Genomic DNA, 26,960 nt, shown 5'->3' on the forward strand with positions numbered 1-26,960 from the left:
AACTTTAAATTACTATTCATAAACTAAGGGTCTGAACAAGTCACTTCTCTTCTTAAAAATCTGAAATGGTTTTCAATTGACTAAAGATAACAAACTCCTTTGGTCTGACACTTATGTCAAGTAACCAATCTACCTCTCGAATCTTACCTCCTATTCATTCTCTGCTTGCATTGGATGTTGTAACCAAACTAGTTGTTTCATGCACTTCACATTCTCACATCCACCTCCATGCCTGTGCAAAGGCAGTCCCAACCATCTTTCCTAGAACCCACCCCTTTCCTCAACCTTGGGCCTCTTGGCATCCCTCATTTCTTTTAAAGTTCAGCTCAGCAGCCATCTTTCATGAGAAACCTTTTCTGATCTCCATAGCTATTAGTGCTCTCTTTCTCCCTAAATTATTTCATCTACTTATTTTTGCATAGAGCCTATCTTCCCAGTAAAAGATAAGCTCCTTGGGGATAGGGACTATTTCATTTTTTCTTTGTGTTTATTGGACTAAATTTGAAAATAATTTTTAAAACCATCATGGCAACTTCTGAAATCAACAATTTGTCAAAGAACTTTACACATGTTAAAACCAGTGGAAATGTGCAACGGCTATGGGTGGGGGGGGCAGCGGGAGATGAAGGGGAAAGTAGGAGCTTGAATCATGTAACCATGATAAAAATGAATATTAATAAATGATTTTTAAAAAAAAAAGTTAAGGGCTTAAAAATAAACAAACAAATAAAAAAAAAAAGAACTTTGATACCTGGAAAGTCGAGTCTGTGAAGTACTCAGATGCTGTATGGATGATTGACTCCCTGCTTCTCTCTTGCTTTTCATTCTCCATCTTGGTAGGTGATCTGTCTGATCTCTGATCTTGATCTTCTTCTAACTTGGTTGGCTGGGTATCCATGTCAGTTTCATCATTGCCTAATGTTACATGTAAACATACTATGTTAGTATTTTATCCCGAGCTTCAACAACTTGTTATCAATACTTCAGTTAATTTATCATATATTCCTTTGGCACAGTGGTTATTCCATCTTTTATTTATCCTTAAAACATTATTTACTGGGGCAGCTGGGTAGCTCAGTGGAGTGAGAGCCAGGCCTAGAGACAGGAGATCCTAGGTTCAAACCCGGCCTCAGACACTTCCCAGCTGTGTGACCCTGGGCAAGTCTAACCCTAAACCCTAACCCATTGCCCACCCTTACCAATCTTCCACCTATGAGACAATACACCGAAGTACAAGGGTTTAAAACAAAACAAAACAAAACAAAACAAAACGAAAACATTATTTACTGATCCTTATCTTTTAGTCCTTCATGGGAAAGCCTTCCTTCCCCTCCTACTTTATAAAGGAGTTTGAAGTGGGCAGCTAGGTTGCCCAGGCCTAGTGATAAGGTCCTGGGTTCAAATCGTACCTCAGAACCTTCTCAGCTGCCCTGGACAAGTTCTTTAATCCCCATTGTCTATCCCATATTGCTCTTCTGCCATGAAATCAATACACAATATTGATTCTAAGATGGAAGTAAGGGACTAAATTAATTAATTGGTTAATTAATTAATTGGTGAGGGAGTCTGAGACAAACTGATTTAAGTTTTCTCAAATATCTCCATCTTCATTTCCTCTTAACACTATTCTTATATTTCTTCTACTCTTAGAAGAGGGCTTTGCTCCTTTCTTTACAGTTTATGCTTCCTTCTGTTTTCTAAACTGCAACATTTCCCCTCAGTCCAAGCGTTGGTCTCACTTTTTTTTTAAACCCTTACCTTCTGTTTTAGAATATACAATACTGTGTATTGGTTCTAAGACAGAAGAGTGAGAAGAGCTAGGGATTGGGGGTTAAGTAACTTGCTCAGGGTCACAGAGCTAAGAAGAGTCATGCCACATTTGAACCCAGGACCTCTCATCTCTGGGCCTGGATCTCAGTCCACTGAGCTACCTCGCGGCTCCCAGACCCACTATTATCTTGAATCTTTAGTGATAAAAAGTACTCCTACTCAAGTAGCAGGAGTGAAAGGCACATGTTCTCCAAATAAGCTGACCATAGACTGGCTCTGTATTCTGCATTCTGCACATGACTCTGACTCTTTAGTGAGAAGGCACTTAGTTATCAATTGCTTCAGGTTCCATATGGAAGAATTTTTGAGATCAAATAAATCAAATCATTGCATGTGCCTTCTTTAAGTTATATAACCCCGTGACTCTGGCATGAGCCTAAAAAGTAAACCTATCCATGTTTTTTTAAGATGGAACCTTAGGAAGTTTTCCCCTTCAAAGTTAGAAGTCAGATTTTCATTATACTCAAAGATGGCTTTTATGTCCTCCTTCAAATCAGGAAGAAACCTAAAATGCTATACAAAACACAAAGCAAGAATGATAATGCACTGAAGAATTACAGACTACCATGTCTTGTGATCACTGGGACACAAGTGCAAACTAGTTATGGAAAAAGACATGAGATACACAGCAAAATACATTTTGGTGGGGCAGAAGAGAGATTCTTGGTTTACCTTGGGTTGTTGAGGCACCACATTTGACTTCCTCTGGCTTCAACTCCTGTGTATCTACTGTTCTGAGATCCTCTTGTTCATCTATTTCCATAGAGGCATCTTCCGAGTTCTCTTCCTGCTCACTGCTGAGGGGCTGAGCAGACTGCTGCTGTTCCTGGCTGGCTACATCTATAGTTAAAGCACAAAAATCCATCTAAATCACTGTGCAGAAAATTTAAAGACATACTACGGTACTTCTCTTAATTTTTAATTTCCAAAATTGAATTAATGCTACTGGGTAAGTCATGCAAAATACCAGTCTTAGTCCCACTGTGTTGCAGAGAGAAAACTATTGCTCACTATTTTCCACAGATATATAAATAAGTGAAATAATTTATCAGCACTATGGAAATATATGCCCCAAATAAATATGACAGAATCCATAACATTTATTCATCAGTGCACAGGAGAGGTAGTGTGATTCAGAACAAAGAACACTGAATTCTAAATCCAAAAACCTGGGTTTGAATCTGGACTCTTGGACACTGACTTAGTTGTCTGACCTTGGCCAACTTACCTATGTAATGGGAAAAGGATAGAGATAGGATAAGATTTAAGAGAAGTGGAAATCTATTTTTAAGGCACATACTAGGAACTCAAGGGAAGGGATTTTAGCAGGCATAAGACAGAGGAGGAACAGTTTGGAAATGGCAACTGCTAAAGTGAGTGACTTCCTGGAAGAGGAAGTTGGGTTCTTCCTGTCCAGAAGGGTGGAAGAAAGGTGGTTTGTTGAAGCTTAGTTACCTCAACCTGACTGTGGAGGAGAAACCCCTAAATCATCTTTGGAGGTACTCTGACTGGGAATATCTAGGAAAGGATCTCATACCTGTTGTGCTTTCCAGAAAGGTTTTATCTAAAAATCCTGTCAGATCAGCTCTGAGGTTTTACCTCAGGGGTCAGACACCCTGGAGTGGACTTAGCCATATGAGAGCAATCATAACGGGTTTTGAAGTCAGCTTTAGAACTAATTCAAACTAACTACTGAGGGTCATAGATAGGTAGCTTAGTCAGCTTTTTGGGAACACCTAGATAGAAATAGGGAGCTGGTAAGTTAGCTGGAAGACTCAAAGGCTCCCTCTTGTGATGGACGTAAAGGGTTGTTGGGTGAATAGCTGGATCCCTTAGAGTTAGGGACCCCTTTGTTCTGATCCTGTTTGTATCCCCTCTTATAATAAAAAGAGATACTGATTTTATACATTAAATGTCTCCAAGGCATTTGTGCACAACTGGCCTAGTGAGAGAAAGTGATTCTGCTTCACTCTCACTAACCAGAGGTTAGAATACCTTACCAGGTAGCTATCATGAACTTAATCACATGGAGATGGAGGTTCCATAGAAAGGTCAAAGAGTGGCCTGTAGAAGCAGGGACTGCATGTTTGAACCCTAATTCTAGAGTTAATTCATCACTCTATTTTGCCTCTCCTTTTCACTGACATGGGAAAACATCTATTTTAATTTCCTGATATAGCAGGAACCATCTTTAAATGATCTACAAGCAACAAGTCACCTGAAGTAAATTAGCATTGGGAGCACAGTATGTTAAGTGGGCTCCTTTTCAAATGACAAAAGCATTTGAAAGAGCACAATAGGTATAAAAATATTCAGCTTTTACTGAAATATAAACTTCACATTAGCATTTCTTCTAAGAGGATTTCTGTCTATTTTTTCCCTATGAACCATTTTCTTAACTCCAATTTTAAAATTAAGATAGGTTAGTTAGATGACTGCACAGAACAACTCAGTTCATGAAGAAGGCAATGATTGCTTTGCGGTACCCAGAGATACTGTACCATAGGTCTGTGCATCATAGGATTCACTGCCTTGCTTAATATGTTCAAATGCATCAGCTTCCTCCACGTTTGCTTGGGACTTGGATGCTTCTTGCTCTGCTGAGCTGGTGGATTCCACTGTTCTTAGCCGCTTATGTACATGCTCACTGTGATCTCCCATAGAGCGCTCATTGTCAGCGTGGCCAGGCTTTCTTTTAAAACTCTGTGGATAGATGGAAGATATTTGGGTAACTAGTTTTGCTAAGAATCTTGGGAATATGATTTATTCTTCTATTTGTCCACCAGATACCCTAATAGATGGAAATTTTAGGGATTGTCTCGGGAAGAAACAATGATAATGTGGCATTGTGCTCCATAGTACTCCAAGGGAGAAAGCCCCAGCAACATGGCTCTATGAGGAAAAGCAGATTCAACTTGTTCCACTCTAGTACTTATAGGGGATAGGGGAAGGAAGAGAAAGAAATAGGCACTGGCAGTCTCGTCTCATCTCTTTTCTATAGTCTACACAGATATTAAGAAGAAAAACAGAAAAAGACCTGTGTGTTTCTCTTGCTCTGCTTCTGGGAAGCCAAGCGGGACATCAGCTTAGACTCATGGCCTTCTGCTTGCCTTGCATCTGCAGTACCACTTCCATGTTCCTGAAAACCCAAGAGGGCCAAGGCAAAAAGTCATCAATAACTTATTCTAGTAGACACCAATCAATTTAACATTCATTGACTTTATGCTCTCACCATGCAGGTCAATGTATAAGAACATTGCCCTCACAAGCTAGGTTATTAAAAATAAAAGTTTAAAATGTCTGTGAAATTGTTTGAACAGCCAAAAACACAGATATATCACTATAGGAAACCTGATTTCAATCTCTCATAGAGAGTTTCTTTAAAAACTAACTGCTTCTTCAAAACCATCATCCTAATACTACGTGCTACTTATGAAATAAATCTCTTAAATGCATGCTCTTCTATAGATTTCTCTGTGGACAAATATATGTACTCAAACTATTTAAAAAAAAACACACTATTTTTCTCAAGAAACATAATCAAAGGTGAACTGTGGAGTATTCAAGGGGGTTGGGGGTGGCAGAGAATCACACCTCCCCCTAATCATTATTAAGACTTCTTCCAATGGCAGGAGGGGGAATAATTACTCACTAAAAAAGAGCAGGCTTGAACTATAATTCTGAAACTGAATCACCTCTTTAGCTTGGTCTTTCTCAGATGCAGTACCAGCTTGCTCAAGGGCAATTTCACTCTGTAGGCTTTCCTCTCCTGTCTGCCCAGTTGATTCATGTTCCCTCCTCTCTGTGCCTTCGGGTACCTCTTCATCTCCTTCTGGAATCTCCCTTTCTTCTTCCTGGGATGAAAGAGGAGAATAATAATAATAATAATAATAACAATACTTAGCACTGTGGGAGGAGACAATATAAGGGATCACAAAAACTATGGCTTGAGCTAGGTATATCAAAAAGATGACTGGCAATAGGAAGATCTTCCTCGAGTCCTTGGTTGGAAAGCACCTAAACAGATTATAAATTTAGACTGAAAGTCACCTCAGAGATTATTTAATCTAACCCCATCATTTTACATGGTAGAAACATGTCATGTCATTTATAGTACTACCACATTATTTTATAATGAAGAATCCAAGGCCCAGAAAGGTCAGTCAAGTAATTTGCTCAACTTCATACTAAACAAGGTCATGATATTAGCCAGGGTCCTTTGACTCCAAATTCTCTTTGCACTGTTCCATGCTGCCTGACTAGCAGAAATGAATTATTAAAGTGAACTAGCAAATATGTCACAAGTATGTGAGTGAGGTTGTTTCCTAACTCTGCTATCCAAACAGATATTTCAACAAAAAGAAAATGATTCTTGTTTTCTATGTTTTTGAGGGAGAACAATTAATCATTATCATACTGCACCTGAGGCTGGAGACCTTGGTGAGTGGGAACTCGATTCTCCTCACTGGCTTCCTTGCTGGTATCTTTGTTCTCTTCCTCTTCCTCAGCTGCATTTTCCTCAGAGTTTTCAACACTATCTTTCTCTTGGTCATCAGTTCCTGCTTCAGCCTGTTTTTCCTCCTCCATCTTATCTTCAGATGTGCCTTCTTCAGGCAGACCTTCATCCTGATCTTCCTTGCTTTGGTCAGGAATAGCTTCTTGATCTTTTCCCTCAGTTCCACAACCAGCTTCTTCTGGGTCCACTGGCTTCTCATCTATTTCAAGAGGATTGGCTTCTGAGGAGAGAATAAAAATAGTAAATGTAACACTGAATTTCAGAAATCTGCAATGAAGAGGCTATTATGCAACAAAAAAGAAATTAAACTAGCTTAAATGTTTTTGGTATTAACTTCGGAAATATAAGAACTCTAAGATTCTCATCAGATCTAGAACTTAAATCATGATTTCAAATGGAACTATAGCCTTATTTATTTGAAATGTTTGGTGACAACCCTACATCTAATCTTTGTTATAGCAGCTCCAATAGAATACTACTTTCTCATTCATCATGGGAAACACTAGCTTGGGCAAATTCATCTGACAAGAGTTAAATGTCAGCACAAAATATTCCATACCTAAAGGAAATCACTGAAGATCATGTGTATCATGTGTATTCAGAAATTTGAAATTTACATGTTAAATAGTCTTACTAAACTTCATGTTACTCTGTAAATTAGTAGGGCCATGCCTACTACTGAAACAAAAGCAGAGAAGCCAAAGATGCATGGTGAAGTGGAAAGAGCAGAGAAATGTGGAAGACCAGGGCTCAAGTCCCTAGCTTTTTGCCCCAAATGAACTACATATGTCTGGGATTTAGTTTTTTCCTTTTTAAAATGAAAGTGTTGGAGATGATGTGCAAGGTCCCTATCTACAATAATAGTCTCTAATTAAGTATGAGAATCTATAGCCTAAATGGCTGCTGCTATATTTTAATAATATACACTGGGTATATAGAAGGAACAAGTGTTCATTCTAGGCTATCACACTATGGGCCTATGTACATTAATGTAAGTAGAAAGAAAGAAAAAAGTAGATGGAAAAGGAACATGAGACAAAATTAAAAAGAGATACAAAGTGGCTAGACAGAAGAGTAATACAAGAGTATGAAATAATAATATTAAGGAGATACTTGCTGTTTAATTAGCTTTTACTCATATCTAGACTATATATTTATTTAGACTACTTTTTACATAGGAATAAACTGCTATGTACTCTTAACTGGGGGGAGGGGAGGGTCGAAATGAACACGCAACCACTTTAAACCGATCTGATCACGTGATTTTTGGCCTAATCTCCATTCCAGTTTCTATGCTTTATGTTTTCTTTTTTTCAATTTATAAGGTGCTTTGTTGTTGTTGTTGTTGTTTTGTTTTTTGGGGGTTTTTTTTAGAAAGCAAAACCTATTTCTTAACCATTTTTAGCATGTTCTAGCCACTAAAATAGTATCCTCCATTGGTACCTCCTTCTTCATCTTTATCTTCTTCATCACTCTTTTCTGCACCATCAAGGTTCAGGTCATCAGGAAGGTCCAGGGGCTCTGCTTCAGGCTGTTTTTCTTGGTTGCCATAATAAGGATCCACTTCATTTTCATCATATTCCCTCTGGTAGGCAGAGGAGAGCAGAATAAAGAGAACACTATAACAAGAAATATCTTTACGTGTTTTACTATATTGGCATGTAAACTACCCAAGAGAAAGAACTATTTCCTTTGTCTTGCCATACACTTAGGAGAGTACCTGGGACATAGAAGGCATTTAATGAATGTTACTGAACTAAATGAACAATGTGCTTTCATACGTGATTCACCCATGGAGTTCAGATATTTTCTTAAAAGAGACTGCTGTATGATGTTCCTAGGTATCAGTCAGTCTACCCAAACAAGCAAGATTTTAATAGTCATTCTGTCATTTCAAAACACTTTCTGTATAGGTTTTTCAGTAACCAATCACAAAGAAATTTTAGTTTTTAACAACAAAGCATTAACATGGCTTTCAAGTTTCATGAATATTCTACCTCTTTGTAAGCAGTTAAATGTACTATTAAGTACTTGTTTTGCACATCCTCATTCTTTTACAATGAAAAAATAAAAAGCAAGAATTATAAAAAATAAATGGGGAAAACTATGCAAATAAAGGTTCAAAACTGTTCAGATACTTTTGATAGATGTAATCAAAAGTATTTTCAGTGATAAAGTGAAGCTCATATGTGAACTTCTCTTCAGGGAAGTGCAAGGCCACTAAAGAGACTCTTGTTATAAAAAATAAAATATTTATTGAAATATATAAGGATAAAAAGGATTTCTAACTCTAAGTGATTTTAACTCTACCCAAATAAAACTCCCTAGTTCCACAAGGAACCACTTCTGTTTTCACAGGCTATACTACTTCTTCCTGATCTGACTAACCCAAATTTTTACTATTCCAAATAAACTAATAATATTATCCTTATAGTTCTTAAGTTCACAACCAAGTTATAAAAATAACAAAGACTAGCTGGTTGAGTCTCAACAAGAACAAAGTTGGGACTCTTAAAAGACTCTGAGTCCAAACCAAAGACCAGAGTTTTCTTTGGTCTTCTCAGAGTTAAATCAATCTATAAAAACAGCAATAGATAGTCAATAGTGTTTCTCAAGTTGGAAAAAGAAAACACTAAGCTCCTTCAGGTCTTTCCCTCAGACAGTGAGAGAAAGGCCAAGATGTTACCTCCTCCAGCCCTGAAAGAGTAAGTCCCTATGTGTGACTCTGCCAACTGCCAGAGATCAATCGCCACTCAAAGAGAGAGCAACTGTCACAGAATAAAACCATTAGACTTGAAACTGACACTATGTCTCAGCTCTGTTTGAAACTTAATTCTTTCTCAAGCCAGGTTCTCTACTTATCTCTAAACTAATAAAACAGTACCTATTTTCTAATATCATCCTTCTAACACGTTAAAACTGGAATGATGATAAATGGAGGGAAAAGGGTTAGAATAAGCAACTGAGGAGCTTTTCCTGGAGATCCTTCTGGATTAATTGAAGATTTGCACATTAATTAAATGTCTTTTTTCTAAGATTCAAGCTAACTGGCCAAAATTACCAGTGAAACTTACATTATTAGGAAGAACATTAAGTGCCAGAAGACACAGATTTGCTCAAAATTAAATTTTTTTAAAAAATGGAAGAAATAACCTCCTTAACTCCGGTTCCATTCTATACTGCTCAGCAATGATATCTTAAGAGCTGCGCTTTGCTTATTATGATGTCTACACACACTAAGGATAATGAATACAATTTAGAACACAGAAAAACATGTTTTCTATTTTAGTCTTAAGAGTCAGGAGGAAGTTTTCATCAGGTTGTATGTATCTGCAAGTAATCACCACTATATCTAGGAATTATTTTGAAATTCTTATCACCTCATCTATTTGCTCATGAATTTTCTCTTTGCCTTGTCCATCATCATCTGCCTTTCCCTCTCCTTCTTCTTCCCGTTTGTTTCGCTGTTTTTGATCTTTGTTCTGATTGCTTGCATCCATGTTGTCATCCTTTGCAACAAGTTCAGAGTCCTCCTTAACAGACAAAAAAAAAAAAGGGGGGGGGGGGGTGGTGAGTGGGAAGAGTGTAATGGGGAGTACAGATACAAAATCCTCATGCCCAACCTTAGAAACTGCTTACACAACAATTTTATTTTTAGACTTGGCAATTTTCTTCCTAATCCTACAATGTAGAAAAATGTATAGCCCAAAGGGCACCATGGAATGGCTAGAAGAATAACATTTAAGGTAGATCCATACATCAGTACTTTGGGGTAATTGTATAGAAACTATGCAAAGTGCCATGCTTAGGCAATAAATTTGAAACTATTATGCTATATCACCACATGGACCAAAGGGTTCTGAGAGCTTTCCAGCTCCATGATTTTATACATCTGGAATAACTAAGACAATTGGATGAATTCTGTGCCCACTGACAGACTCCACCATTCAACCATTTTTGCCAAAAGAAGCCTTTTATTCTTCCATTTTCCTTATCTGAATTCTAATCCAGTTTTACCCATAAAGCAATCTCACTAATGTTGACTATAACCAATGAAACTAATAAATCTTGGAGGCAAGTAGCAAAGAAGGAAAAGGAAAGAAAATAGAAGGAATAAAAATGAAAAAAGCATTAAAAAAAGAAAAGGAAAAGGCTCATAAGGCTTATAAGCAGAAAATGGTATGTTATAAAAACTATCTCTTATGCGGTCTAAATAGTTGACTAAGCTATGACCCTGATACTTTACTGTTTTTCCTCCTCCTTTAAAAGAAAAAATACCTCATCCATTCCTGGTCCAGTTTCTTCTGCCTTACTATCATCTTCATCTTCTTCTTCCTCCTCCTCATCATCCCCCCAGAGTCTTTCATCTAGTTTCTCAGCTTGCTCTCCATTGAGATCTCCCATCTGTTTATCCAATTCTTCATTTTCATTATTGGATTTCTCATCATCCTCTTCTGAAAAGGGAGAGACATTCATTCAGCTCAATGAGATATGACCCAACACAGAAGAAAACACAAAGTCAGATCTTGGTTCACATAAAAGCCAAAAGTCCTCCACAGTAAACAAACAGGGACTCAGAGGTGGTCTCTACTTGACAGCCAAACAACTGGCTCTATTTACAAAGGCCTTTGACTAGTCCATGAGCATGGCATAGAGATCAGTGAAAGGAATGGGAAAAACTGGGTTCTAACTCTGTCTGTGACTAGCTGAGTAACTTTGTAGAGAAGGCCTTTCATCTCTCTGAGCCTCAATTCCCTTATGTTTAAGAAGCAGCATTTGTACTAGATGAGAATCTAAGTCTCCTTTTAGCAGAAATTTTATAAGGCTATTATAATCTAAATAGTAACTCATTTCTGTAAGTTTCTCTCCCTCATACTCTGCCCCAAGCTACCATTTTCTTCTTACTCAATACGTAATCCCAATGTAATCTGTATCACAATACACTGTGCTTTGCTATTGATAGTCCCCTGGCTGATCTCTCAAAGCTTTGGGCAAATACAACCACAGCTGAGGATCTTTGAAATTAAAGAAGCCACTCTGTAAGGAGATTCATGAAGTCACTGGAGAGAGGAAACATCTTTGAAATCAACTGGAAATGTTTGCCTTTATCAAGAAAGAGATACACATACTTGTACTAAACGCTCTTGAACCAAATGTAATTCGAATGACTTATACATGTATACGAACCAACTTGTAGATTAGAATAATGTCTTAATAAAAGCATGGGGTTTCTTGGAAGGTACATTAGCTTTTTTTCCCTCAAAATAAGAATGAAGTGTTGTACAGTCCACATTGTTATTGAAAAGTGCCAAACCTTGTTTTTCAAGTTCTCCATCATGCATTTTCCCATCAAAGTCCTCTGACATTTCAATGGCATTATCTTCTCCTTTAATATCAGGTTTTGAGTCTGGGTCCTCTTTCTCTTTTTCTTGACCCTTTTGATGACTGTCCTCTACCTATTTTGAATAATGTTGCCAAAGATATTTATGAATAGCTAAACATCATTTAATTGTTTAGTTTTGATTCACTATTTGAAATTTAGAACCCAAATTCAATCATACAAAATATTTTTGCCTACCTAGAGAAAAAAATTGGCCCTACAATTATAAACATAATTAGAACAATGGCTAGCAAACTACTGCTTAAGGGATGAATCAGACTGTTGACTATTTTTTAGACCCATGAACTAACAATGGTTTTTACATGTTTTATTTAATACGATAAAATTTTATTTAAAAAAGGAAAAATCCTTTCTTAGCTCAGGTCTTATTAAAACAGGAAAAGGATATATTTTGACCTGCAAGTCAGTGCCAACCACTGGAATAGAGTATTATTTTTTTTCCTTTTCTTTTTTTCGGGAAGAGGTGTGTGGGAACAGACTTGTGATTTCAACACTTTAGGAAACCTCTGATGTGGAAACTCCCTCCATTATGACATACCCAACAATTTACGTATAGCTTCCATCCTAAGAAAACTGCTTGAGGCACTCAGAGGCTAAGTGGCTTGCCTATAATCAAATAGCTACTAAGTAATAGAAGTAAGATTCAAACCCAGGTCTACCTGATTTTAAGCCTGGCGTTCAATCCATTAAACCACACTATTTCTCATTGTCTAGACATAGATTGTAAAGAAAGTAATTTCAGTGCCTCTGCATAGCTATGTCACTCTTGGTAAACACTTACATGTGGTTTAGGTACTACTAAATATCCAACAATTCAGATACTTGCTGGAGTTAAGATAAAGAGTTTAAACCAACTTTAAGAATATGAAAACTTTCTGCCACATTGATTCCAAGAAGGAAAATTCCAGATTTTTTAAAAAAGTTTTTAGCAAAGAGCTTTTAGTTATAGAAGACTACACACCAACAGCTGTTCCCTGTTGGATATAGAATAAAACATAAAAAGTTATAATACAATTTCCTTTAGATTGGCCAAGTTTTAAGAACCAAGACCAAGAAAAAAATGCTCCTTAAAGAATCTCCAAAACCATTGAAATTCCCAATAAAAAAGTAAGCTCCAACACTGAAAAGTTCATTTTTTTTCTTCAAACAGATAGTAAAGTAATTCATGGCTAAGTAATGAGATTCCCTGTGAGACTAGCAAAAACATTTTTTTTTCCTATTTCTATAGAAAGAAACACACAGAGAAGAATGTGGGCTCACCACATACCTGTTCTTCATTTTCTATTTGGTCACTCACATCCTTCAAGCCTTCACCCTCTCCGATCCCACCACCTTCATAATCATGGAACTCTGATGCTCCCTCTCCTGCAGACTCTTCCATCAATTCTTTGGGGAGGCAAAATCCCTTTCAAAAAAACAGAGAGAGCAGTAAAGAGATTGAGTCATGATCATTTCTTTACAGTAAAGAACCCGGGGGGAAAAGTTGTTTATTTTCTCATTGTCACTGCCTGCCTCCAAATTTATATTTTATAGCCATTTCAGAACTTCTATGCAACTGCTAAATGATAATCAGTTTAAAAAACTAACAATGAGTATCTGTGTTAAGTCTTCATTGAATGAAACTGCTATCCATTAAAGATGTATGTGGTTAGTGAAATTAATTTCCATAAAGATATAAGTCAACACAACTTTTAACTCACTGAAGTAGTTGACAGTCTCTCAAATAGTATCTGCTATTTTCATAACTCTTAGTTTCATTTCACAGCCTTCAAATTGTTAAATATTAATCAACAATCAAAAACTACTGAAAGACATACTAATAAAATCTTTGAGGAGCTGTGAGTAGATCTAACCATTCTGGAAAACTATTTCAATTATGCCTTAAAAATCCATAAAACTTTTTATACCCACTGACCTACTAAGCTCATATCTAAGTATATACCTTAAAGGAAGGCAAAGACAGAAACAAGAAGGCCCTACATGTACCCAAATACTCAGAGTAGTTTTTGTAGTAGCAAAAAAAATAGACACAAAGTAGGTGTCCATTAACTGGGGGATGGTTGAATGAATTGTGAAATACAACTACAATGAAATTTTATTGTCATAACAATAAATATGAAAAATTCAGAGAAAGCTGAAACCTATGTATAATTCATACAGAACAAAGGAAACAGAACCAAGAAAGCCTTCCTTTCTAACTAGCCAAACAAAACACATCACTACACTGGCCATGTCTGAAAATATGTCTCATACTACACTACTAGTGTAATACCCCTCTGCCAAGAAGTAAGTTGCATGCTTTGACATCCATCTTTTGAAGCACAGTCTACGGATCAAAAGTTCTATAGTCTTTCATAGTTGTTTTCTTTTATACTATATTAGTCATTACATAAATTATTCCCATGATTCTGCTAATTTCATTCTGCAACAGTTCATAAAAATCTTCCCAAGTTTCTCTAAATTCTTTATTATTATTTCTTACAGGACATTAATCACAAAATTACAGGTTTTGAGAATTAGATGGGACCTCAACAACCATTCAGTCCAATCCAGAGACAAAAGATTTCCCACCATTACTTCTCATGGTTCTAATTTTTACAGAGTTGTCCCTGACATCAAGTCTAAATTGGCTTTGTTGAAATTTTCTCCTATTGTTCCTGGGTCTGCCCTCTGGAGCCAAACAGAACAATTCTGATCATTCCTCCACATGACAAGTCTTCAAATATTTGAACACTGTTATCATGATCTTTTCTCCATGATCAGTTTCTCCAACCAATCCTCATGTTTACTCAAGGCTCTTTATCATCTGTTTGCCCTTCTCTGTATCTTAAACTGTGATGACCATTACTGAATACAATACCCCAGAAATATGACAAAAGCAAAGTACAGTATGATTATTACTTCCCTATTCTCGGGATCTATGCTCTCACTAATGCATTATACTCACATAGCATCATTTGTTCAATCAAGGGCAACCCATTTCACTTTCAGTTCTTTGTTAGAACAAAATTGCCAATCTTAGTACTTTTGTACATCAAGTCTTTTCTCTACTTTCAAATACTTGTGGATATATACTTAATAGTGTGTCAGCAGGCTATAGAGTATATGCAATTTAATGACTGGGGTCAGGGAAGGTGTGGAATGGATGGTAGAGCATGGTTTCAATTTGTATTTGAGAATATTTGAACAAGCTCACAGCACTACAAACAGGTGCTATTTTCCCACTATTCTCCAACAAATGCCATTTTCATCTTTTGAAATCCTTGACAATTTAGAAGGTAAAAGGTTGAATATTGATATTACTTTAATTTGTATTCCCCTTATTATTGACTTGATCATACTATCACATGGCTGTTGTTAGCTTACACTTCTCTATGTGAAACAACTGCCTGTTCATATTCTTTGACCACTTATCTATTGCATGTGTTCTGATATAGGGGCAATGACAAGACACTGGAGGCTTGTTCTAACTTCCTCTATCATCTCAGAACAAAACCCTAAAATACAAGCTGTCCCAAAGATAAACATCACTGTTCTTTCTTGCATCGGATTCCCTTCACACTGGACAAGCAATAGATCTTCCTAAAGAACAATAAATCTTGCTTTCAAACCTGAAAGATATTTCTACCATAATGTATAAGGAAAAGCATGTCACTACTATGATACTCATTTGACTCTAGTGGCTATCTCTAGAATCAAATATAATTCCATGTTAGCTTTTAAAGTGCTACACAACCTAGTCCCACCTTATCTTTCAGCCTCACTGCACATTATTCAGCCTCTCACTCTCATCTCTATCTCCATGCCTTTGAACTTTTTCCCTACCCCTGGAATATAATTCTTTCTCACTTCTACTTTAAAAAAATCCTTTTCTTACTTTAAGATTCAGTTTAAGCACCATCTTTTAGTTGTAATTTTTCCTGATTTCCTCTGCTGTTAACACTCTCCCTTTAAAACTGCCTTGTACTTAAATACTTTGTATTAATTTTCTATATATTTATGTGGGTCCTTTTTTCCTGTTAGAATATAAGTTCCTTGTGAATAGGAAGTATTTTATTTATTGTATTTTTATCCCCAACATCTAGCATATTTCCTAGCAAATAATAGACACTTAATAAATACCTTTTGATTGATAGATTGACAGGCAAGAGGAACCTATAACAAGATTCATCCTTCTCAGTACTGTCTATGTTGCCTCAATAACTCACAAGAAAAAAAATGTATCATCCAGATGAAGGACAAATATCTGATACAGGCACAGACCCAATACTTTTTAATTATACCCATTCTTAATTTAAGAAACATTGCCCTCCTAAAGAAAGAACAGATCTATACTGATTATACATACTAAGTCTTACTCATGTTCTCATTGGCACATATGTAATTATAATTAGGAAAAATCTTATGATATGGAGTCTTAATAAGCAACATACTCTAATGAAAGATTCTTCTTTGATAAATAAAAGGCCTTATCATATCAATAAGGACTCGTTTTGGCCACAATTACATTGAGTTGACTTAACAGACTTTTTGCTTCAGATAATAGTAACTACTCTATAGATTTTTTCCAAAGCTAGAGACTAAAGTTCAATAGAATATGTTAATTATTTTGAAATGTTATCATATTCTGTGTTCTGACTGACTATATCTTATGTTCTGTCCACTGTACTGCAAAGCCTTACTGCAAAATTTCTGACAGTTGAGAAGGGTTTAGAATCTTGAGGAAGTTCAGTTGACCCTGGGGACTTGTGGAGAGGAGCAGGGTCAATCTGAGCTATTTCTTTGGATTGAAACCTGGCCTATATTCTGCAGCTTTTCTCTTAAAAATTGTTAGCTTAATTATTTCCTTTGAATCTCCCTAACCTCCCTTATTCCCCCCCATCTTCATTTTCCCTGCCTTGAATTTCTGTGAGGTTCTGAAAGGAGGGTAGATCGGAGGGTTAGTTTAGATAGTTGATAGTTTAAATAGTCAAATAGGGCTTACCCTTGTTACAAATTATCTATTGAATCATTGTATCCAACTTTCCTAACCCTATTGATTATAAAACCACTTGAGAGCTGAGTTAAGGCAGATCTTTCTCAGTTCCTGTCTCCCTCCCCCACCTGAAGCTTTCTCTAGGCGGCTGTTAGGGTTACCTTGTATCCTTCATCCCTTCCAATCAACCCTAGAAATCAATAAACCCTGTTTGTCTTTAATCAAAACCTTTGGCTACTTCATTAGTTGATTGATAAGAGAGGGAGGAGGAGAGAGAAGAACAACATTCTCTCTTTGTTCAGAGGGACTGAAGGTGTCCATTTGGGAGGAAGTGAAATCTTAATACTTCCTCTGAGCTATTCCTTTGTAAACCTGAGAAACTGACTAGCAGCCCCTAGTACAGTTTCAAGCCTAACCTTTGTCTGTAGAAGTGCCCTTCCTACTTGAGGGCTCTGTTTCCCTCAAGTGTCTCTGTTTCAAACCTCTGTCTCAGTCTCTCCCAGGCTGTAGCTGTTTGCCCAAAGTATCTCATCCTCTCCCTTACAACTCCTTATATCTCTGTGTTTATATTCCCTAAAATCAGTCATTCCCTTACTACTCCTATCACCTCAATTTACCACCTTTACCATTATACCTTCCTTATTCACTTTACTGCCTGAGGGATTCACAAACCCCTATCCATAGTGCCTTATCCTCTATTCCAACCATACCTCTGTCTTAATTTCCCTTGATTACCTCCAGCCTTTGGTCCCATATCACTCCATTGCCTCAGTCCCTTATTACATCTTGCCTAAATTCCCTTATTACACCAAATTTCCAACTATAATGTGGTTAATAGATTAGCCACATGCTTTTTCCTATGTGGTTAGTTAGACTGAACTCTTTGGAGTAACTATGGATCTAATGAAGGAAGCTAGGCTAAGTCAGGAGTCTGACACAATCAGCACAATATTATCTTTAAGTAGCAGCATCAAAAGGAGCTCATCATCATCTAAAAAAAACCCTCTGAATTGAGATTCTACGTAGGACAATTCTCTATGACAATAAACACCTTTGGCAAGTAGGCATCTCTAGGTTTCATTCCTCATTTGATATCGCTAAGATAATTGTACAAAGTGATATGTGTTATTGTATGTTTTCAAGGAATTCTACTTGATAACGAAAGGGGAAAAACTTGCTTGGAAAAGAGCCTTTTAAGGCAGCATTTTGTTCAATTGGAAGTTTTGTTTTGTTTGAACCATATAGTCAACAAGCAATAAACAGAGTGGGACCTTGTATTCTCTAAATCTTTCCATCAACTGTGTGACAGTAAAGATGCTGTCTACTATAACGTCATTTGTGAAAGGCTGCCTATTCCCTTCTTTTGCCTTCAATGATGTCCTTGATACAAGTGCAAATTATTCTTATAAATATTTTGAAGAGACAAGGAAAAAGGTATATGAACAAATGCAAACACTACAAATAAAGCAATGACCTGGACCTAGAACTGAACAGAGGAAGGAGTACCAATGGGATTGCATTCTGCATATTGTACAGAGATTTTTCCTGACTATTCTTCAAAATGAAACAAAGGCCCATCTTTGTAACTTCAGTACTCTTCTGCTATGTGGCTGTGAATCACAGAATACTACAATTTCCAAAGAACTGAAGTTGTAGGTCACCTGAAAAGGTGTAGTAGATATTAATATGCTACAAAGTATTACTAAGTAAGAACTATTGCATCAAGAGCAGAATAAATATATCACTGAGAATATAAGTGAATAGAAGAAGGTAGTAAGTGAACCATTAACAAGATTCAAGAAAAAGATGGATAGGAAAAGAACTCCATTAATATTCATGTAATCCTAAGAAATCTAGAGGAAGGCCTTCATTGTATGTGTAGTCTCTCTTAAAGGATTAATGGAAGGACACAACCAATAATCACACATGATAACAAAATGTGGATAGATTTTGACCTGCATTGTTAAGATTCATTTAAGTGTCAAAGTAAGTAAGTACATGAATGAAAAGTATTCATTCCAATGTGGTCACTACGTTCTATGAATACCTATTTGTCAGTTCTAATGGCTTCAACAAAATACAATCAAAATAGAAAAAAATCACCTGGAAGAGTCAATGGCCTTCTTAGTTTTATAATATAATTCTTTCAGTTAATTTTGTGGAAGTCTATCAAATAAAAAAAACTAATCCTAAATTTAAGGTTTTTGAATATCTGGGTCTCTTCTGACCTAAGTGGTCTCCAAATGGAGCTTACCTTCTGACCAAGTTCAGAGAAGACATGAGTAATCACAGTGAGCAATTTCCCAGTGCTGCGGTGAGTTGCCAAGGACACTGTTAGGTGAAATAGGATGAGATCTGAATACCTGGAAAGCATGGGCATGAGGCGCACCAGCAAGGAACAGGCCTGATTGAAGAACTGTGTATTCAAATAAACAAACGAAAATTTTTTCTTCAGTGTAAGTGCCTTGTTTTGATAAAATAACAAAGGTTTATAATTCCAATCCTCAGTTTTTCCTATGAGATTTAATAGTCTAAGAATACTCAAGTAACAGAATTCTCCTCTGTCAGTAAAGCATGCACTTCACCAAAGATAGTGCAGAATTTTGTTTGTCCAACTCTGACCAAGGAGCTCCCTGGCAAAGAAATTCCTATACCAAAGCTAATGATGTTTTTGCAATTTGTAATCTTGGATGGCTTCCTGTGACACTTGCCTAGAGCAATACAAGTCAGTTTATATCAAAGTGAGAACCTGAAATCAAGTAAATATTAAGGAGGAATAGCCCTCAGGAAACTATTCAATGCTGCCTCTCCTGTAACAGAGTAAAACATAAAATTTTGCAAAACAAATGCAAGATTGTTATTTGAATGATCAACATCACATATTTTAAGCTACTGTGGAACGACAAGAGTTCTTAGTTTTAACTATTATTAGTTAAAATAGTATACATTTGTTAAATGTTAATATGTGGTGTGTGTTTGTTTCCTTGGTTGTGAGGGTGAGGACAAGACCTGTGATTTTGTCAGCATACAGAACTCCCAGCAAGGGATAAAACACTGATGCTGTTTGACTCCTGTTCTGCAGATTCTAGTCTTAGTGATTTGCCTAAGATTTGGCACTAAGAGATTGAATAACTTATGCCAAGCTCACATCAAACCCTCCTACCCCCACAATGGAAGTCAAATACCAATGGATGACTATCTAGCTTTGTAGTATTCAAAACTATAAAACTCCACTTTCTTACCCATAGCATTTAAAACTGATCAATAACCTATCATGAAGGGCAGATAGGCAGTTCAGTGGATAGATAGCCAGGCCCGGAGATGAGAGGTCCTAGGTTCAAATCCGGCCTCAGACACTTCCTAGTTGAGTGGCCCCAATATCCCAGCCCTTACTGCTCTTCTGCCTTGGAAACAAGACTTCACATTGGTTCAAAGACAAATGGTAAGGGTTTTAAAAAAATAACTTATCAGGTACACAATCAGGGAAATTTATCAGCTGGGACACCTTGAAAAGATGTAAAGGTAGTCAGACTGGAGAAGATGGAGTTAGAAGCTTAAAGAACCAACTTACTTTGTGCTTCTCTGCTATGCAGTCCTCACCATAAGACTTTAGCCTCTCTAAGAGCTCAGAAATGGTTGATATTATTTTTTGCACATGTAGAGAGCTAACATCAGCCCAGAAGTCATCTTCCAGGAGTTTTGTCAGAAGCCCAGGCTGTAGTCTCTCCATTGAGGTTTCTGTTTCTTTGATGGTAGGAAAGAAAAGCGCCATTAATGACAAAAAGCTGTCCACGTACCAAAACCCATTCTGTACCAAGCCATAGAGCCACTGAGATAAGAAACTGATGGACATTAAACTAACAAAAATCAATGTGGTTTGATATTTTTCATCTCTTCCCACCCCCCAAAATTTTTTCACTCAATATAAAATTAATCTTTGCCTCATTAGACTTACCACTCTCCTCTTGCTGGGTTGCTTGTTCTTTGCCATCTTGTACCTTTTGATTACTTCTCTCTACTAAATTCTGAGTGGCAAAGAGGATTGCCTGGATAGCAATTTCCATTTGTGCTGAGAAATCCTCCACAAATCCTTCATCTGATATAGGGTTGCCTTCTGAAATAAAGCATAAAATTTCGTGACCTGGGAAATCCTTATAAAAATCAAAGTACAAAAACTCTGCTGAAGGGACAGGAATGTCATGAGGAGAATATGTACAGAAATATGAGTTATTTGGGAAATATCACATCACCTTGGCCCACATTTCGTCACCAAGTCTTTCAGTCTCAATAAGGTAAGATTTCTAAAAGACCCTGCGGTTCTGTTATCACACACTACCATGACTTACATACTCATGTTTTCTAGCAGAAAAGCAGGGAAGTCAAGTTATAAGGCCACAAATCCTTTACAAATTTTGTCCCAGTTAGTTTTTCCAAATCAGTTTTTCTTCTGATTTAATCTAGATTTGAATTAACATCAATCTTGAGGTGAATTAACATTTATAGGATGAAAGTTAGTAAATCTTCATTGCTTTAGGCTTCCCATTCTTTCCCCCAAAATTTCAAAAGTCAAGTAGAAAAATTATCCTTTTTACCCTGTTTGGATGAAATAAGATGTGTTTTCCAGGCAGTGAAGTCAACCACGGCTTTATTGATTTCTTCTCTAATATATTCCAAACTCTTGACTAATGTGATTTGCTGTTCAGTTTGCTTAGCCTCTGTCCCTGGAAGAATGAACAAGGACTCTAGGTCCTGCAACTGAGTGGAGACTTTGGACATGCAATTCAATCCAGAAGAGCACACTTCAAAATGTTTCCTGCAACAATACAGAAACACTGAGAAAGTTAAAAGGAACATGAGAGAACATATGCTTCCCCAATCACACACATCACATAAAGCCCATTTTCTTAATTACTTTGTGGCTATACCTGGTATTTAATGTACATACTAAATAATGACAAGTCATGCCCTACAATTACTCTAACAACCCAACTGAATGAATACAAAGCAAAGACTGCATATTCGTGAATCCCAATTATTTTCACATGATGACAGCTTTCAGTTGCACAGTGAGCAGTGGCAAGATAGCACCATCCACTCACCAAGAATGAAAGAGAGTTTCACAAGCCTGCTGTCTGATTTTGTCCACTTCAGCTTTCACAGCTTTCATGGTTGTTAGCATCTCAGTTACTTTCATCACTGAATTGTGCCATAACTGGTCTGATTTCCGCATTCGACACCCAGGAGGCAGGTAATCTCCAAACACTGGAGATGGGTAGCTCAGTTCTAGTGGGATCGTATTAGGCATTGCCCCAGACGCCTCTCCCAGAGTGGGTTCAGTTACTTCTGAAGAAGTTTTCCCAGAGTGGGGAGTAGAAAGTCCATCTCCTCTGCTCTTGTCATCAATACTGCTTAGAGACTGTTCCTTTGGACAGCACTGAAGAAACCAGGAAAGCTGTTCCAACACTATCATGCTTTGCATGGACAAATGCTGTAGTTTTTCAGTCCACTGCTGAACACCATCTTGAGGTGGGAAGGCTACAAGATAGCCATGAGACCCAGGAAGCCTGGAATGAATTTCCTGAACACAACTGAGAAGGTTCCTAATGGGAAGAAATACAGCCAAAGAACATATTAAAAAGTTTCTTCAAACTTCGATTCAATTTCATTTATTAATGCAAACTAAGTGTATAGCACATTCTACAAAAGAACAGACTTATCCGACCTAGAGTGGGAAGTTTTTTGATTTGATAGGATTGTTAAATGGCTTGTGGAAGTTTGTAAGCATACACTAGAACCCTAAACATGAACTTTCAAAATGAAATGTCTGCTTACTAATTCCTATAACCCTCCCACATACTAGAAATTGTTGCTCTTTGAGAAGTATCCAGAATTCTTTTCTTATGAAATCAAAAAATTGAAAAAAACTCAAGAATTCTTAAACTAAGTACTCAGGGTACTCTGCTAAAGTAAACATAATGGATGATGAGAGGTTATGGCTGAACCAAAATAATTTCTATACACTAATATGTATATATTACTGAGCCAAGAATATATAATTTATCACAGCCTACCATAGAAGTGCTCATCTTATAAAAATCTGCAACAGCTAAGAACAATGAAATGAAAGAGTGGCCAACTACTACTTGGGCTTACAAAGATATAGGCTTGCTTTCAACCCTACTAGCAATGTACACATGGCCAAGTTATCTAATTCACTACCACGTCAGATTGTTGGGAAAATATTTTTAAAACCTAAAGGCTCTAGGGTAAATGTGAATTATTTTTGTCACAGTTACAAACTATAAGCAAAAGCAGGCTCAGGAAGCCTGATCTCTAGAATATGGTTTGGTGCTGGTCACCCTAAGACTTTAAAAAACTATATGAACCATCACAACATTTAGCAAAGAAAAGCTCTTAATCTGATTCACCTGGGCTGTCATTTCACATTCAATTCAGGACAGTTCTTTGCAAGCCTTATTAAAAGTCTCTAAAACATCTCCAAAGTTATCACAAGGAGATGCATAATATTCACCTAAAGCAATTACTCATCTAATCTCAACACAATAATTACTCTTTGATTTAAATATGCAACTCCTTCTCAATCATCTAAAAAGCCATACTCCATACCATTTGCCATCCAAGCTGGGTAGTCTTTACCTGAGAATAATCCACTGTTCTGTCAGGGCGGTCAGTGAACTCCTCTGGTGGATAAGTGTTTTCATTAGGTGTGCTGAGAATCCTTTACATCTATCAATGATACTCACTCCAATTTCCTATAGAGGAAAGATAGAAAGTAGGATAGACACATGGAGAATAACAGTGGGAGAAACTATTATCCTGGAACCATTTTACCATACTGATCTCTGGTGAGAAGATTTGACAATTAGGCACAGGAAATGTCAGGCTATGTTTTCTAAACTGAAAGACATGTATTGAGAATATAGGTTTTGACTTGTAGATCACGGGATTTAGAACTGGAAAAGATTTTAAAGATTATTTCACTCAACACTCATTTTACAGGTGAGGAAACTGGGGCCCAAAGAGGATGACAGACTTTATCCAACGTTATTCCACATCACAAATTATGAGAATGGAACCTGAAGTTCAGTCTTCTCTCTAACCCCAGGATCCAAAGCCCTCTCTACTGCATCACATTACTTCCATGTGAAATAATGACTCATACTGACATACTGTATTGACTGGCAAACAGGCCATTTTTGTTCTTTCTCTCAAAAGACATTCCCATTATTTGTCTGTGAGCTTTTGGAACTGGTTTTTCCTTATGTTTCAAAGATACAGTTCCTCAATTCAACCTGCTGGAATCCCTTATACCAGTGGTTCCCAAACTTTTTTTGGCCTACCACCCCCTTTTCAGAAAAATATATTACTTGGCCCCCTGGAAATTAAATTTTTTTTAATTTTAATAGCAATTAATAGGAAAGATAAATGCACCTGTGGCCACCCCGAATCGCTATAGCACCCACTAGGGGGCGGTAGCGCCCACTTTGGGAATCACTGCCTTATACCTTCAAAACTCAGGTGAAATACCACCATCAATATGAAATCTTTCCTGATTCCCCTGGCTGCTTGTACCTTTCCTCCAAAATGGCCATCCATTTTTATTTAGCATATAGAGACCATTCTTGCTTTGCATAAATTTGTATCATACAAAGTCAACTCCTTAGCTTGTGGGTGGCAGGACCCCATGCCAACCTGGACTTCAGCTCCCACACATGGTGGCAGAGCCCCACAGAGCCATGGAGGGGGCAAGGCCAGAGGAACAATCTATTTACACTAATGGAGGCCTGGCTGCACTTATTTCTGGATAAATCTCCTTTGAGAACATGTAAACATGACAGAGGGGACTATAATATTCTTGTCTCTGAATGCTCATCATGTAGCCCCCATAGTAGACCTTAGTCAATGTTGACAGTGCTAAGTGCTTTCACACCAATGCTATGAGAATAAAAATATGTGCAAAGCACTTTGTAAACCAAGACCTACATATAGATCATTGCTAATAACTGCTAGAATGTTTAAGAATGAGTTTGTCTCCCCCGATATCATGTAAACTCCATAAAGGCAAGGAATATATTTCTACCTTTTTATTACCCAGACTTTAGCATTGTACCTAGCACACAGCAGGTGCTTAATAAATATTAGTTGACAGACTGTCAGGTTATATTTCTTTACCTTGATCTGACTGGTACAAAACATGTAGCACGTGCATACACGCACACGCACACGCACACACACACGCACCCCTAAGAAAAAGATGGTAAATAATCTTACTCTTAATGAATAAAAGCATGATGAGCAAAATAATAAAGACAAAGTAAACAATAAATAAAGTAGGTTGACTTGAAAAGAATTCAAAAGGAATTTTTCAACAAAGACATATTTAGTATGGCAATTTTAATCATGTTTACATGCACATGTGTATATTTCCATCCCAACACTTCAAAAAAAAAGGCAACTTTGGAGTGGCCTAAACTGAGTCCAATATGGTAAATAAGCTGACATTTAAGATAGTTCAGTTCAGTTTATGACTCTCAGTAGAATTTTCTATAAGTTAATTGATAGCTAAATGGTTATTGCTGCCTCCACTTTCAGTGAATAATTAAGAAGCTATTAAAAATAAATTCCAGGGCAGCTGGGTAGCTCAGTGGATTGAGAGTCAGGCCTAGAGACAGGAGGTCCTAGGTTCAACTCTGACTTCAGACACCCCAGCTGTGTGACCCTGGGCAAGTTACTTGACCCCCATTGCCTACCCTTACCACTCTTCTGCCTAGGAGCCAATACACAGAAGTTAATGGCTTAAACAAAATAAATAAACAAACAAACAAATAAATAAATAAGTGGATGGGTGAGTAAATAAATAAGTAATTTCCAGAGAAATTGATATAGGCAAATTATTACCTGCTGAAAAAAATCTTTTTAAGTCTATTTCTGAGAGGTTGAAACAATAAGAAAGCCTATAATTTTCACTCTAGCTACCAACTTTCCTCTCTTACCTTGGAAGGAGCCAAAAATTCTGCTTGAAGTCTTAAGTGACGAGCAAGTGATCGATAGAAATATTTCTGACACCCATCCCAGGAGGAAGAGATTTCTGCAAGCAGCCTGAAAGAGAAGAGGCATGGTTGGTGTCCTTCAAGCTATAGCCCATGCCAAGTAAACAGAAAGTCCAGTTATACCAAATAGCCAATGGTCTAATTTATTTGATCATTGTTACTCAACAGGCACCTACTATATGCTCAGCATTTTGTATGACACAATCTTAAAACCAAAGTGGAAGTACTTATGCTGTCCTGGACAAACTTACTATCTTGCTAATGTTCCTTAAGTTCTAGTTATTACAATTTCAAAGGTTAAGAAGTATCAAAACATGTCTCAGAAACAATGAAGAAAGTATAAAGCTACCTGGGGGTTTGTTCTATAAAACAAAGCATCTTAAGGGGCAAATAGTTCAAGAAATGAACTCAGGGTTTTGAAGATTTCTGTATACACATAATCTGAGAGAAATACATAACCAGTTGGACAGGGGAGAAGGAGTGTGTAAATGGAATTAGCTCATTCTTTAGACATTAGCCACCAGGAATAACGTAACCCCACCCAACTTAGAATTAAGTGGGGAGGGGGAGGTCTGTGACCCACATGTGAGAGTAAGTGACAAATCAAAAACAAGGGACTGCCTCCTGGGCAGTCCAAAACAGTATTGAGGCTGCCATTTGAAACTGGAGGTGGATGCAGGAAGTGACTAAAGCTGCTATTTTTAAAATATGATGGTAACTTCCTATGGAGAGCTTTTGGTGCTTTGAACTTGGTGTTGAAGGAGATAGGGTGAGACCTCAGGCTGCTTCCTTTTGAATTGTCACGTGGGTAAGTTACGCTGACTCTCTTTCTCTTCCCTTGGCATTTCTGGAGGCTCTAGCCTCAAAGAGGCCTCTCTTCTTAGAGAAGGCCTTGTGGCTAGAAGCCTTGTTTAATTAACCTCTGTGCCCCTCTGCTGAGGCCTCTGACTCCCTACCTGGTTTAGGCCTCTGGTCCGAGCCAGAGTTTCTCTCTCTCAATTTCTCTACCTTCAACCTTTCTAAGTGTAAATAAACCACCATAAAAGTAATCCTGACTTGGGTCTCTTTTATTTCGAAATCGAGTTAATTGATTTCTGACAACAAAATCTTAAATATCTAGTCCAACCTTAATAATTCCCATTTTCCCCTCTTATAAGGGGTGGAGGT

General features: G+C 37.2%; 1 protein-coding gene across 1 annotated transcript in view; it reads right to left on the reverse strand.

Annotated features, from left to right (window-relative positions):
- MDN1 (midasin AAA ATPase 1) overlaps positions 1 to 26,960 on the reverse strand; it is a 202,059-nt gene that overhangs the window by 12,920 nt on the left and 162,179 nt on the right. Inside the window, exons 74-91 of the mRNA XM_044675390.1 lie at positions 25,737 to 25,842; positions 23,380 to 23,495; positions 21,822 to 22,322; positions 21,315 to 21,535; positions 20,681 to 20,836; positions 20,294 to 20,460; positions 18,977 to 19,138; positions 13,015 to 13,152; positions 11,661 to 11,802; positions 10,625 to 10,800; positions 9,727 to 9,879; positions 7,790 to 7,931; positions 6,253 to 6,566; positions 5,526 to 5,684; positions 4,868 to 4,969; positions 4,332 to 4,533; positions 2,503 to 2,670; positions 752 to 915 (exon numbers count right to left, since the gene is read on the reverse strand). Of these exons, the coding sequence (XP_044531325.1) occupies positions 752 to 915; positions 2,503 to 2,670; positions 4,332 to 4,533; positions 4,868 to 4,969; positions 5,526 to 5,684; positions 6,253 to 6,566; positions 7,790 to 7,931; positions 9,727 to 9,879; positions 10,625 to 10,800; positions 11,661 to 11,802; positions 13,015 to 13,152; positions 18,977 to 19,138; positions 20,294 to 20,460; positions 20,681 to 20,836; positions 21,315 to 21,535; positions 21,822 to 22,322; positions 23,380 to 23,495; positions 25,737 to 25,842 (3,289 nt within the window). The remainder of the gene's footprint in view (positions 1 to 751; positions 916 to 2,502; positions 2,671 to 4,331; positions 4,534 to 4,867; positions 4,970 to 5,525; positions 5,685 to 6,252; positions 6,567 to 7,789; positions 7,932 to 9,726; positions 9,880 to 10,624; positions 10,801 to 11,660; positions 11,803 to 13,014; positions 13,153 to 18,976; positions 19,139 to 20,293; positions 20,461 to 20,680; positions 20,837 to 21,314; positions 21,536 to 21,821; positions 22,323 to 23,379; positions 23,496 to 25,736; positions 25,843 to 26,960) is intronic.

Source organism: Gracilinanus agilis, chromosome 4 (assembly GCF_016433145.1).
Source record: "Gracilinanus agilis isolate LMUSP501 chromosome 4, AgileGrace, whole genome shotgun sequence".
Taxonomy (NCBI): Eukaryota; Metazoa; Chordata; class Mammalia; order Didelphimorphia; family Didelphidae; genus Gracilinanus; species Gracilinanus agilis.